Raw genomic sequence first — 14,947 nt, 5'->3', positions numbered from 1 at the left:
CCTCCTGAAGTAGCAGAGCAGGATTTAATCCACAGGCAGCATGATGGGCTTTGAGGACAGGAGGTTCTTACCTTCCCTGCTGTAGACGTAGAACCACTGGACGAGAGCAGCAGCCCCAACACATTACCATTTTAGAGCAAAAAAATGCTTTATTTTTTCCAGACAGAAAGTAAGTGGTACAGTCCGGACTAGTCCTGTCCTCGGCCATGGCTGCTGCCTTGCCTGGGCAGAGATCAGGCATAGTACTGCAGGTTGGCTTTTTTCTTTGCTTGAACTTCTAAGATTCCTTCCATGTAATCCTCATGGGTGAGCTCTGTTGCTCCACGGCGGAGGGCAATCATCCCCTGCCCAACAAGACACATTTTAGCAAGGGCAAGAGAGTGCCATATCAGTTCATGGTAATGAACTCCACACTAGCTTTATCTCCCTCCTAGGTGGAGGTGGCTGCTGCTGGCTGCTCTAAAGGAATACTTACCGCTTCAACGCATACAGCTTTGCACTGGGCACCATTGAAATCATCTGTGCAACGAGCCAGTTCCTCGTAGTTTACATCAGGGCTAATCAGAGTGGGGAGAGAAAGAAGTCTGAGAATGTGTGCCAAACATAAGCAGGGTACAGAGCTTCCTTAAACCCAACAGAGCTCCCACCACTCCACAGCTCTGAAATACCATGGGCATTAATGACAAACAGCCCCAGGTCACACCTATCGCATACCTGACATTCATTTTGCGTGAATGGATCTGCATGATTCTGGCTCTGGCCTCCTCGTTAGGCATTGGGAACTCAATCTTACGATCCAATCGTCCAGAGCGGAGCAAAGCGGGGTCCAAGATATCGACGCGGTTGGTTGCAGCAATCACCTAAATCCAAGTACTGTAATCAGTCTGAGGCAGCTGGAGGACAGGTCTCTCTTGTCCCCAGGGATCCACCAAGGTTCTTCCATTTTACATCCCCTACTAAAATGCCCTGGCCCTCAGCAGCACTCTGCTAGATCCCAACCTTGACTTGTGTATTAGGCTGGAAACCATCAAGTTGATTAAGCAGCTCCAGCATGGTCCTCTGCACTTCCCGATCACCAGCCTTTTCACTATCAAACCTGAGGAGGAAATGAGGGTAAAACAAAATGATCAGCTGGACCCTGACCACCCACCCTCATGTTTTTAATCACACAAAAAAACCAGAATGACTGCATTTCACACTCCTTGGTTAAGCTCTTCCAAATTCCTCCTTGGTACCTTGTACACTGCAACTAGAACAGTCAGCAGCATCCAAGTCTCGTTATGTCCTTAGAGCTGAATGGAGCTAACGTTGTCCAGGCCTAAGCAGTAAATGAGAGTGAACATCTCCTATGCCTGGTGCACTTACCAGTAAACAGCTTTGTGTTGCATCAGACAATTGGATGGATCTCCAGGCTCACACATTCCTCTCAAGCACATGTACTTCGAGCCCAAGGATCGTGGTGAGTGCAGTATCTGTGATTTACCCTCTTTCTATGTAGGCCATGCATTAAGCTCGACGGCCCTCATGTACTCAGGCAGAGGGGACAGCTAGGCAGCTCCTAAGAGCTCTGCAACAGGGTCTGTATCTCACCTTTTAGTGCCAATGGCATCCAGTTCATCAATAAAGATGATGGAAGGAGCTTTTTCCTTGGCTAGAGCAAAAGCATCTCGTACCAGCTTGGCTCCATCACCAATGAACATCTGCACAAGTTGCGGCCCTGCAAGTTTCAGGAATGTAGCCTGGAAAGTGAAAGACAATCCTATGTCTACACTTTTTGTTGGTTTTTTTTTCAGTAGTGTCAGACCTGAACACTACAGAAAAGCCTTAATTAAAACAACCAAGTAAACAAAAAAAATCCCAACCCTCATAACACCAGCTTATAGGTAAAATCCCCTTTCCCCTTGGACATGTTGTCTCTCTCATCTTCAGATACTATTCTACCACAGCATAAGTATTCAAAGGTTCCTTTTACCTTGGTCTGGGCAGCACATGCTCGAGCTAGAAGCGTCTTCCCTGTTCCTGGAGGCCCATACATAAGGACTCCTTTAGGAGGCTGTATACCCAAGTTTTCAAATTTCTCCTTATGATTCATGGGCAGGACGATGGCCTCCACAAGCTACAGCAAGAGAAAACTGTTAAGTCAAAACCAAACTTCACAAATCCAGGCTGCCCGTTTTAGGAAGTTCAAAGCCTGCTGTCCTCATTCACACTGGTATCACCTCTTGGATTTGTTTATCAAGCCCCCCGATGTCGCTGTACTGCTCTGTGGGTCTCTCATCCACTTCCATGGCTTTCACCCGTGAATCATATTCAGTTGGCAGAGTCTCCAAGATCAAGTAAGAGTCCTTGTTCACACCCTGCAAACACAAGTTCTTTGCTTTTAACAGGCCTTTCAGATAGCAATCAAAGCACACACAATCAGAGGTGATCCACCAGGCCATTAGGATGCAGGTATGACCAGCTCTAACACTATCATTCACCAGATTGCAACAGCTTGGCAAGGTGGACAACGCAACAACTGATCTGGCACATTTTAGAAGGAAGGTGCCCAATATACCACCAGATAGATAGCTAAATTTGGGGCACTTAAATGTCTGCATAAATAGGCTCTCCAACACTACTTTTCTATACTACAAATATTATTGAAGCCATAGTTTCTTAAAAAAAAAAAAAAAAAAAAAAATTTTAGTACAAAAATGATCTCAGAAGGATCTGAACAGACTGTATCCTTTCTAAAGGAAAATGCACATGCAGTTTTCTGGCCAACATCACAGCTAACAGTCACAACATTACTCACCACTAGATCTCCAGGCTTCAACTTCTCAGCATCAACCAACCCGATAACAGGCAGGAAATACGTCTACAGGACAGGAATTAAAGTGAGCAAAGCCAGCTGTACTAGGACAAGGACCTTTCCAGCACCCATGAAATCAAAGAATCTGTGAACCTGGGCTGGTTGTAACCAATGACTGCATTGTCTTTCAAGTGTTTCTCAGTAACTTCCAGAATAATCTTTTCCATGATTTTACCAGGCAGTGACAGGCCTATAAATACCAAGCCCTTCTTTGTTGTCCTTGCTGAAAATTAGGACAATATTTGCCAGCTTCTAGCCAAATATGATCTCTGCAGATTCCCAGGATCACTGAAAAAATACTCATGAAGGTCTCTTGATGACATCAGCCAGCTCTTGGAGTACCCTGGGATGAATCCTACTGGGCCCCATAGACTTATGTTCATTCAGCAGGAGCAGCAAATCCCAAACAAGTTCAGAGTTGGCTGGGAGCTGACCGTTCCCCTTAGTCATTGTCCCACACTCAGGGCTCTGGAGGCCCCATCATCAGTGTTAAAGACAGAGGCAAAGAAGGCATTAAACATCACTGCTTTATTTACATCCCTATTTGCCAGGTGACCAACCAGCTTCTGGCTGCTCCTCACACCTAACTGGACACATTGCTCTTACCTGGCGTGTAGAAGTCTTGATGACAGCACACTTGCCCTTTCTCTGGGAATCCAGGTCAATATTTGCTCCATCCTCCTCCTGGTCGTTGGGGTCGACATCCAATAGCTGAAAACCAGAGTGAAAATCTTCCCTATAATGTAACCAGACTAGTAGCTTCCAAGTAACACGGAGTATAAAAAAATAAAAATTTCCATTTCCATCTTGAAAGCACTAAGTACCTTATAAAAATTTACCTTTTCCTTTCCTCATGCAGCAACACACAACAGCACAGAAAAAGACACTATGCATCCCAGAACAAAGCAGTAGCTAATGGCACTGATTTCTTTCCTCCTTACAGCATCTTACATTAAGTTTTAAAACACTAATACCAACCAGTCCTTGTTTTCCAAAACTGAAAATTGGCTATGATTTAAAAAAAATCAGATAAATAGATTGATTCACAAAAAGGACATCATGTAATATCTGGACTTTCTAAAGACATTTGCAAAGCTATCTCAACTGAACTCTTAAAACAACCAAAGCAGGTATAAGAAAATGCTGTGAATAGAATCACAGAATCGTAAAGGCTGGAAAATACACCAAGATCACCAAGTCCAACCATCAGTTCATCCCTACCACATCCACTAACCACATGCTTTTGTTTTGGCATGGGACCTGGCACAGAGAAGCATAGTGCAGTGCGGCAGCAAATTTGGTTTGGCTGCTTGAGGGCTAGGCTAGCTCTGTCAGGGAGCAGCTGCCAGGTGCCATTGCTTTCCACATGGCAGCGACCCTCTGACACCCAGGGGGCGGAACTAGGAGCAGTGGCAGCTCCTTAAAACCTGTGGGGGTGCAGCGACTCAGGGTCTCAGCACAGGGCAGGCGAGCAGGGCACAGTATCTCAGCTCACTAGTAGGCACCTATTGGCTGCCTCCAGGTCAACATACTCCAACATGGTCTTCACTAGGCAGAGAAGTCAAGTGAGAAAGATGGTGGCAACTCAGACTGAGTCCCTGCCTAAGGATGTGGCAGTTCAAGTCTCTGGGTGCAGCGAGTGCCTGAGTCAGCTGCTGCCACTGAAGGGGAGGGGCAAGGACTCCAGCTGTGCAAGGTGCAAGCAGGCGGATGACCTGCTCAGTACAGTGGTGGAACTCAAGGAGGAGGTTGAGAGGTTACAAACCATCCGAGTGTGAGCGGGAGACAGACTGGTGGAGTAACTCCCCGTAAGAGAGATACCGGGGTGATACCTACTGTGGGCAGTACTCGGTGTGGGTGGTAGTTACAGGGGGTGGTTCTGGGTGGTGCTTAACAGATCACAGATTCACAGGGTGGTCACGTGTCACAGTATATAGGCAGGTGCTGCGCAGCAATAAATCTGCACTTGAGATACACCCTGTGGTGTGCATCTCGTGTCCCTGTACCGGGTAGGAGTGCAGAAGGGAGGGCGCTAATGAGGTGCTGTTAGCTGGGCTGGAATTGCGTGGAGGTTAGCAACACCTACCAGGTGGTGGTGGATTGCCTGCCCTGCCACTGCTGAACAGAGAGAGGCAGTTTGAGAGAAGAGGAAGAGTGGAAGCAGGTAACAGCTCAGAGATGTAGGAAACCCTCATCCTGACCATGCTTGGCTCCCCTGATACCTCTGCAAAATAGGTTTGAAGCTCTGGAACTTGAGGGTGAGGTGAGTGAGGGTGGGGTGGGTGAGGGAGTGGTGGGAGGTCCACCTGCAAGGCTGTGAAAAAAGGAAAGAAGGTTGGTTGTCAAAGGCGACTCCCTTCTGAGCAGGACAGAGGGCCCTATATGTCGGCCTGACTCACCCATAGGGAAGTGTGCTGCCTCCCTAGAGCACGGGGCAGGGATATCTCTAGAAAGCTTTCCTGGTCTTATTCGCCCATCTGATTACTATCCCTTATTGGTAGTTCAGGTTGGCAGCAATGATGCTGCTGAGAGAAGCCTGAGGACTATCAAAAATGACCTCAAGGCACTGGGGAGGGTACCTGATGAAGTGGCTGTGCAGGTGGTTTTCTATTCTATCCCTTCAGTGGCAGGCAAGGATACTGAGAGGATCAAAAAGACCCTCCTCATAAATAAATGGCTCAGAGGTTGGTCCAAATACAAGAATTTTTTTTTTTTTTTTGACCATGGGGTAATTTACTCAGCACCTGCCATGACAGCTGCAGATGGAACTCACCTGTCTGCAAGGGGTAAAAGGATCCTAACCCAGGAACTGGCAGGAGTCATTGAAAGGTGCTTAAACTAAGTAAGAGAAGGTTGATGAAGCCTTCCATAAACAACTGGAAGTAGTATCACAATTCCAGGCATTGGTGCTTATAGGGGACTTCAATTATCCAGATATTTGCTGGATAAGAAGCATGGGCAGGCACATGCAGTCCAGACAGTTCCTGCAATGTGTTGAAGACAACTTTCTGATGCAGATGGTGGAGGAAACAACAAGGGAAGGTGTGTTGCTGGGCCTTATTCTCACTAATAAGGAAGGGCTTGTCAAGGAAGTAAAGGTCGGGGGCAACTTGTGTTGCAGTGACCACGAGATGGTGGAATTCAAGATCTTGAGTGGAAGAAGCAAACTGAAAAGTAGGATTGCTACCTTGGACTTTAGAAGAGCCAGCTTTTATCTCTTCCGGGACCTACTTGGAGCTATCCCATGGGCTAGGGTGTTAGAAGGTAAGGGGGTCTGTGAGAGCTGGTCGGCATTTAAAAAACTCTTCTTCCAAGCTCAGGATCAGTGCGTCCCTGTGAGCAAGAAATCAAGAAAGGGTGGCAGGAGACCTGTGTGAATGAGAAAGGAGCTCATGCACAAACTCAAAGGGAAGAAGAAGGTCCATGAAATGTGGAAAAAGGGTCTGATCACTTGGGAATAATACAGAAATGTTGTCAGGGCATGCAGGGACGCGATGAGGAAGGCTAAAGCTCCCTGGAATTGAATCTGGCAAAGGTGATAAAGGATAATAAAAAAGGAGGAATAATTGCATGCACTGGTACAGATTGGAGGATGACCTACTGGAGAGGAGCTCTGCAGAAAGGGACCCGGGTGTCCTGGTGGACGACAGGTTGGCCATGAGCCAGCAGTGTGCCCTCATAGCCAAAAAGGCCAATGGCATTCTGGGGTGCATTAAAAAGAGTGTGGCCAGTAGGTCGAGGGAGGTGATCCTCCCCCTCTACTCTGCCTGGTAAGGCCTCATCTGGAGTACTGCGTCCAGTTCTGGGCTCCCCAGTACAAAAAAGGCAGGGATCTCCTGGAAAGAGTCCAGCAGAGGGCCACAAAGATGGTGAAGGGCCTGGAGAATCTCCCCTATGAAGAAAGGCTGAGTGAACTGGGTCTGTTCAGCATTGAGAAAAGAAGATTGAGAGGGGACCTGATCCAGGTCTACAACTATCTAAGGTGTGGGGTGCAGAGTGGCAAGGCCAGATTGTTTTCAGCAGCGTGTGGAGACAGGACAAGGGGAAACAGACGGAAACTGCAGCATAGGAAGTTCTGCACAAATGTGCGCAAGAACTTCTTTACAGTGAGGGTGATGGAGCACTGGAACAGGCTGCCCAGGGGGGTTGTGGAGTCTCCTTCTCTGGAGATGTTCAAGACCCACCTGGATGCCTACTTGTGTAGGGAACCTGCTTTGGCAGGGGGGTTGGACTCAATGATCTCTGGTCTCTTCCAACCCCTACGATTCTGTGATCCACGCATGTATAATCAATGAATATTAAGATGTTATAATTATGAAATAAACAAGAGAGGCAAAGCAGATTATAATAACAAAAAGAGAATAGATAGGACGCTTATCCGTATCCTGGGCTCGCTTATGAAACTCCAGCGGAGTGGATGTCTAGAAGAGATCCTTCCTCACTGGTAGTCAGCTCTTAAATGGGTCTGGGAGAGGTACAGCCAGGCTCCACTCCTTCTAGCAGCACAGGTGAACTGCCTTCACCTGTGCTCCCATGGCTGAGTCATTGCTCACATCAGGTGATCAGTCAGAGGTTCAGGCTGTGATTCAGCAGTTCCCACACAACACACTTCTTGAAAACCACCATGGACGGTGACTCTACCACCTCCCTGGGCAGCCCATTGAAGTGCCTCACCACTCTTCCTGATTAAAAATTTTTCCTAATATCCAACCTGAGCCCTGGCACAATTTGAGGCCATCACCTCTTACCTTAAAATACCAACGCAGCTAAGGGACAGAAGTTGTAATATGGCTAGCAAGTCCCTGAGCTTGCAGGGACTGCTCCCTAAATGTGTATTAGTTATGAAGAAAGCACTTGAGAATTTGTTAATTAATTAATTCCAGTCCATTCTCTTCAAGAGTTACTTGTGTAACTCTTAAAAATCTTTTTGATTAAAGTCTCCTTATTACTGTTATTTTGACTGCAGAACTTGTCTTCTTGCAAAGCTGGCAGTAGCGTACAGATGTACAAGTAGCAGACCCATTGCTTTTCAACCACTCTGCTGTATTTCACATACTCAGGTCTATACTAAGTGAGGCTGTGTCACCTCCAGTAGCTGTGTTAAGGACAGAAACCCAGCTAATACCTCCCCAAGAAATGACCCTGACATGAAGTGGGCAAGTGATAAGCACTTCCAGGTCACAAATAAAGCCATCAGAAAAATGTGGAAGTCTTGACTTCAGGATCATAAACAGTCTGACAACACACCATGTCTCCAATCACCAATGGGCTCCCTGTCCCTTCTCCCTCCTGACACAAATGGTGTACGTTTCTCTCCTTGCCCCAGAAAAACACTCACCTCAATAACATTTGAGACAAGGTATGGCAGAGTTTTGTTCACTTTGATCTTCTCACTGTTCTCTTTGATCTTATCTTTCATGGCCTGAAGCTCGTGGGTCACTCTCAGCACTTCGCTCTTCATGATCTGGAATCAGTTCACAGAAGAAAGGGGGAGAAATCAGAACAGCGTGGCAACATACAATTTATATTATTCTGGGAGTAAAATGATTTTTAAAATGTAAGGCTGGGGAGACAATAGAAATAAAGAGTAATATAAAAATAGAAAAAGTCACTAAATTAGCCTAAGTAATATCTACCACTAATTTCTTCCCAGTGTCACTGGATACATTTACCCTGACTGAGACATCAGCTCACAGGGTTGCAATGTGGCCTAGATAAAGGAAATGCTTGTGTTTTTTTTTTTAATACACGTACATCATATAGATCTACATATACACACACAAACATATATAGCATTGCAGAATCATTACAGTTGGACAGACCACTAAGATCATCAAGTCCAACCATCAGCCCATTCCCACCGTGTCCACTAACCACATCCCTCAGTGCCACATCCACATTCTTGAAAGCCACTATGGATGGTGACTCCACCACCTCCCTGGGCAGCCTGTTCCAATGCTTCACCGCTGTTTCTAAGAAACTTTCCCTAATATTCAACCTTAACCTCCCCTGGCACAACTTAAGGCCATTACCTCTCATCACCATTACCTGGGAAGAAGCCAACCCTGACTCGCTGCAACCTCCTTGCAGGTAGTTCAGAGAACAATGAGGTCTCCCCTGAGCCCCCAGTTCCCTTAGCTGCTCCTCATAAGATGTTCTAACCCTTCACCAGTTTCACTGCCTTTCTCTGGACATGCTTTGGATGCCAGTGCTGAGTACAGAGAGACAGTCACCTCCCTGCTCTTGCTGGCAACACTATTTCTGATACAGGCCAGGATGTCTTTGGCCTTCTTGGCCACTTGAGCACACTGCTGGCTCTTGTTCAGCCAGCTGTCAGCTAACCCCCACATCCTTTTTCCGCACACAGCTTGCCAGCCACTGTGCCCCAAGCCTGTGGTGATGCACAGGGTTGCTGTGACCAAAGAGCAGGAACCAGCAATTAGTCTTGCTTAAGCTCATACAATTGGTCTCAGTCCGCTGATCCAGCCTGCCCACATCCCTCTGAAGGGCCTTCCCACACTCAAGAGATGAACACTTCCTCCCAACTTGGTGTCATACAAAACAGCTCGGTGAGGGTGCACTCAATTCCCTTGTCTGTATCAACAATATACAGAACTGGACCAGCCCCGGTACTGACCCCTGAGGAACACCACTAGTGACCAGTTGTCAGCTGAATTTAACTCCATTCACCACCACCACACTCTGAACCTAGCCATCCTCACAGATTTTTATCCAGTGAAAAGCACGCTTGTCCAAGCCACGGGCTGCCAGCTTCTCCAGGAGAACACTGTGGGAGCAGTCAAAGGCTTTACTGAAGTCTAGGTAGATTACACGCTCAGCATTTCCCTCACCCACCAGGTGGATCATAGAAGATGATCAGGTTGGTCAAGAGTACCACTTACTGGCTAGGAACGATCCCCTACTTGTCCTGCACACACCACATGATCACACTCAAGATCTGCTCCATGAGCTTTCCCAACACTGAGGTCAAGCCAACAGGTCTACAGTTCCTAGATCCTCCTTCCAACCCTTCCTGTAGATGGGCATTAGTAGGTCTCCACTTGTATGGGACCTCCCTGTTTGACCTGGACTGCTGATAAGTAATGGAAAGTAGGTGAGTAGTCATGCTAGCTCCCTTTGCACCCATGGGTGCATCCCCTGCAGCCCCACAGACTTGTGACAGTCCAGGTGAAGCAGCAAGTTGCTGTTTCCTCCTGAATTCTGGAGAGTTTATCCTGCTCCCCATTCCCATCTTCCACATCAGGGGGCTGAGCACCCTGAGGATAACAGGCCTGACTATTAAAGGCAGATGTGAAGAAGGCATGGAGAATCTCAGCCTTTTTCTCATCCTCAGGAACAACATTCCCCACCACATTAAAAAAAAAAAAAAAAAAAGAAAAAAAAAAAACAAAAAAACATAAGATTCTCCTTGGCCCTCCTCCTGCTGTTAATATATTTCTTGTGAAACATTTTTTTATCATCTTTAACAATGGTGGTCAGATTAAGCTCTTGCTGGGCTTCAGTTTTTCCGATTTTCACTCCACATACCTAGCAACAACATAGTACTCTTCTTGAGATGCCTGACCCTTCTTTCAAAGATGGCAAAGATGTCTTTTTTTTCCCCAGGCTCTCAGCAAAAGCTTCCCATTCAGCCAGGACAATTTTCCTCTATGCTGGCTCAGCTACGGCACAGGGGGACAGGCCCATTACTGCGCCTTTAAGATTTTCTTCCTGAAGAATGTCCAGTCTTCCTGGACATCTCTGCCCTTCAGGACCAACTCCCAAGGGATTCTCCCAACCAGCATCCTGAAGAGTTTAAAGCCCTCCCGAAGCCCCAAGCAGCAGCTTTGGTGACCCCCCCTCCCCCCCCCCCGCCTTTTGACTTCACCAAGAAGAGAACTCAATCATATTGTGCTCATTATGCCTAGGGCGGCTTCTGACCACACCTCCCACTCGTCCTTCTCTGTAAACAGCAGGTCTCACAGGGCACTTCCCCGATAGGCTTTCTTACCAGCTGTGTCAGGAAATATTTTTTACACAGTTCATGATCCTCCTAAACTGCTTCCACTGGGCTGTACCACATTTCCAGCAAATATTAAGTAAGTTGAAGTCCTTTGCAAGAACAAGCGCTACCGACTGCGTCTGCCAGCTGCCTCTGTAACAAATGCTCACTGGGATGTCAGCCTTGCTGCCCTTCCCCCAATCCTTACCCACAAGGACTTGATATTATTCCCAGCATTAAGTTCTACAACATCAAAACACTCACGAACACAAAAATCCAATCCACTGCACCTCCTTCCTTGCCTATCCCTCCTACAGCGCTTACAACCCTCCACTGCAGCACTCCAGTCCCAGCAATGTTCCCATCGTGTTTCAGTGATGGTGACTAAGTCATACTTTTCCTGCTGCACAGTGGCTTCTAGCTTCATTTGTTTGTTATCCATGCTGTGTGCACTGGTGTAGATGCACTTCAGCTGGGCTGTCAGTCTCACTTTAGTTCTGCCATGCTGCCCCTAGGTTCATCTCTAGCAAGCCTGATTTTATCCCCTTTCCCCTTCAAACCTAGCTTAAAGCCCTCTCAGTGAGCCACACTAACTGCTGGGCTAGGATCCTTTTTCTCCTTTGATTCAAGTAGACCCCATCTATTATCAGTAGGCCTGGTTCTGAATAAACTAACCTATGATTTAAAAAAAAAAAAAACCAAACAACAAACAACAACAAAAAAAAGCCAACAAAACCGTGATGGCACCATCCTAGATATACATATACATACATATATATAGATACTCAGCTAAATAAACATACACATGTGCACATCTATATGCATCCATTTGGAAATCATTTGTTGCTGAGTTTAAGGAATTGTGCACTGGAGTGATCAGCAACTGAAAGTATCACAACAAAACATAAAAATAAACAGAACATGAATGGGGAATGGCAGAACAGGGGCTTGTGTCTACTGAGATCAGTGGGAAGCAGTGGGACTAGCAGCACTTTTGCAATGGGATGCACCACCACCGCTTCCAGTGGAACAAACAGAAATGCAGGCGCTGTCTTTATCTACAATACCACTCACATCAAGACCTACACATAAGAAACAAACTTATCACTTGCTTCTGTAGAGAAAAACACTTGTTCTCCATAAAAAGCATATTACCCAGCTCTAGAGTAACATCCATTACTTATCTCCCAACAGTAGGACAGCAAAGCAAAGCAAAGCAAAACTTGGGCTCATAGGCCAACTTAGGCTGAGAGAGACCTCTGGGGACCTCTACCTCCACCTTCTGAGAGCAGGGCCAGCTGTGTTCATGCCATATTGCTCGGGACTCTACCCAACTGAATCTTCAAAGCTCCTAAGGACAGGACTGCACAATGGGCAGGAGAGCTTCTCTGGACGATCCACTGTACTGTCTGACTGCCCTTACAAGAAGGTTCCTGCTGCCCCAGGGAACATCTCATTTTTTCAATTTACGATCTGCCCTTTTTGTCTCAAGGTAACCTTAACCTGGACCTCAATATGATATAAAACCTTTCTAATAATGCACAATCAATGAATATAAAGATGTTTTAATTATGAAATAAATAAGAGAGTTTGGCAAAGCAGATTACAATAACAAAAAGAAGATAGATAGAACGTTTACCCCTATCCCGGGCTCACTGCAAAACTCAGAGGACAGATCTCCAGAAGTGATCCTTTCCCACTGGTAGCCAGCCCTTAAATGGGTCTAGGAGAGGTGCAGCCAGGCTCCACTCCTTCCGGCAGCACAGGTGAATTGTTGAATTGCCTTCAGCTGTGCTCCCAGGGCTGACTCACAGCTCACCTCAGGTGATCAATCAGAGGTTCAGGCTGTAACTCAGCAGCTCCCATACAAATAACAAAAAAAGAAACCCCACCAAAAAAACAGAAAGACAAACCAAAATATGCTGGGCACATGGTAGATAACTTAATTTCGTACATCTCATCATCACGTAATTTTACAAACTTTTCTGTGAATTTTTCTACTAACTGGAAAGAAAATCAAATAGAAGAAGGATCTCTAATCCCTACCCAACAAGCACATTTATATCCCAAATTACCACAGCTGACACAGGTGGTTCTTGGCATTGTCTGAGACAACCACACACTTTCTACTTCTGCTCCTAGCTGCTGCCACAGCCTGACAGCTCTGTGTCTGAGCCCCATGGACAGCAAAACTGCAAGATCTCTGAACTCACTGCACCTGAACTTGCTTACATGGTTCTATGTAATGGAAAATCCATTCTTCTCTAAGTTTAAAACTCTTGATGATAAGCACAATAACGTACTTAACACATAATTATTCACAGGACAGAAGTACTACAATAATTGTTAAAGAATCTGTTATATAAAAATGCAAAAAATTTAGAAATTTTATTCTACATAGTCTTGGAAACATTCAAGGAACATTCCTTGAATATTTCCAAGCTTGCATAAAGGGAGTGTGCCCATAAATATTGCTGCTATTTTGAGTATGATGCTCTTACTATTAAATGGGAAAAGCTGCTTATGCTTACTCTATTCTGCTACTTAAAAATAAGACAAATTTATTTTTGCTGTCTTTAACACATAAAAGGGTATGCTCCAAAGTCAGCAATGCGTGTAGAGCTTTAAGCAGCAGGATGAAGCGGCCTTGCACAGCTTATGAAATAACTTATCTCAATCTTGCTAACCTCAAGAGGCAGGACAAGCCTAAGACAAAGTTGTCTTCCAGGTGGAATGGGCCCATCTTGGGTCGGGTCTAGGCCTTGTCCCATGTAACCACTTCCTCAGTGACCAAAATGAGGGCACATATGCAGATGACACCAACACAGTGCAACAGTCTGTGTGCGCAGAGGTGGTGGGATTGCTACTCAAAGGGACCCTAATGATGTTACAGCAGGAGGGCAGCCAGCAAATGGAAGAAAGTGATCATCCCTCTTTACTCAGCACCTGTTAGATTCTATCTGGAACATGGCACCCAGATTTGGACCCCCCAACACAGTACACACCGATAACCCTGCCTGAATTCAGCCCAAAACCAGCAGGCTGGCCTGGCAGGAGCACAGGTGCTGTGAGAGGTAACTGCGGGAATGGGGCTTGCTCGGCTCGAGAACCAAAGAGAGGGATGAGAGGCAACAAACACTGAAACAAGAGAGGTTCAGACTGCACGTAAGGCTGTTCGTATCCTCACGAGGACGGTCCCGCACTGCTACAGGTCTCCCCGAGAAGCGGCACGACCTCCGCCCACAGAGAGCCTTGCGATCGCACAGGCTCAGGCCCAGGCGGGGCGGCAGCCCGGCATGGCCCTCCTGAGGCCCCAGCCGACCCGCGTTGCCTGACCGCGCCGGAGCTTCGTAGAACCGTCCGTCGGCTTCCCCGGGCCGTACCGTTCTCCCACACTTCCCCTTAGCTCTCAGGCCCGCCGTTCGCCGTCTCGGCTCCCGATGTGCTAACGGCCCCTGGCTCTCCCCCCCCTCAACAGGCGCTATCCCCTGCTCCCCCCGCGCCGGCCGCGCTACCTTGATCTCGCTGTCGAGCAGGCGGGTGCGCTGCACGATCTCCTCCGTAGACATCTTCAGCACCTCCTCGCCAACGCCATCCTGCGGGGCACAACGGCACCGTCAGCCCCGACCCCCGGCCCGGCCCCGCCCCCCCCGGCCCGGCCCGGCCCGGCCCGCACCTCCGACTCATCCCACACCGACGCCATCTTTCTCTCAGCGAGCGCGCGGCGCGCGGCCGATTCCTCACGGCGGATCCGGCTCTCCCGCCGCCAGACGCGGGGCGCACAGCAGAGCGGCAGCGGCGACGGCCGTAGGGGGTTCGCGCCCCACCCCGTTCCCGCCGCGACTCCGGTCCTGCTGCCTGCTGCGCGGCACCTCCCGTGCCGAATCTGCGGTCGGGAAGACAGCGGCCGCCGCGCCGGTCACGTGCTCCGGCCAAATCTGCTGCGTGATGGCTCCGCCGCCATCTTGGTGGGGGCGGTGCCATCGCGAGCGCCGCTCCCCCTCCCCGCGCCTGCCCGCCCGCCCTCACGCGCGGCAGACGGGCTGGTGGCGGCGGCAGCGTTTATTCTGGTCAGCGCGCGTACAGAGGTG

General features: G+C 47.9%; 1 protein-coding gene across 1 annotated transcript; it reads right to left on the bottom strand.

Moving 5' to 3' along the window:
• Nucleotides 1–129: 129 nt before the first annotated feature.
• PSMC3 (proteasome 26S subunit, ATPase 3) lies at nucleotides 130–14,642 on the bottom strand. Its single transcript, XM_042814250.1, has 12 exons — nucleotides 14,533–14,642; nucleotides 14,372–14,452; nucleotides 8,193–8,318; nucleotides 3,461–3,565; nucleotides 2,798–2,860; nucleotides 2,220–2,357; nucleotides 1,973–2,116; nucleotides 1,591–1,739; nucleotides 1,000–1,096; nucleotides 715–860; nucleotides 476–557; nucleotides 130–344 (listed from the first exon to the last, which is right to left on the bottom strand). Exons 1-12 carry the CDS (start codon nucleotides 14,557–14,559, stop codon nucleotides 234–236), a joined length of 1,269 nt encoding a protein of 422 aa, XP_042670184.1. The 5' UTR covers nucleotides 14,560–14,642; the 3' UTR covers nucleotides 130–233.
• Between the last annotated feature and the right edge of the window lie 305 nt (nucleotides 14,643–14,947).

This window comes from Centrocercus urophasianus, unplaced genomic scaffold (assembly GCF_019232065.1).
Source record: "Centrocercus urophasianus isolate 14NV4802_14NV808 unplaced genomic scaffold, USGS_Curo_1.0 seq_14, whole genome shotgun sequence".
Classification (NCBI taxonomy): Eukaryota; Metazoa; Chordata; class Aves; order Galliformes; family Phasianidae; genus Centrocercus; species Centrocercus urophasianus.
This window is presented reverse-complemented; position numbering and strand designations above follow the sequence as displayed.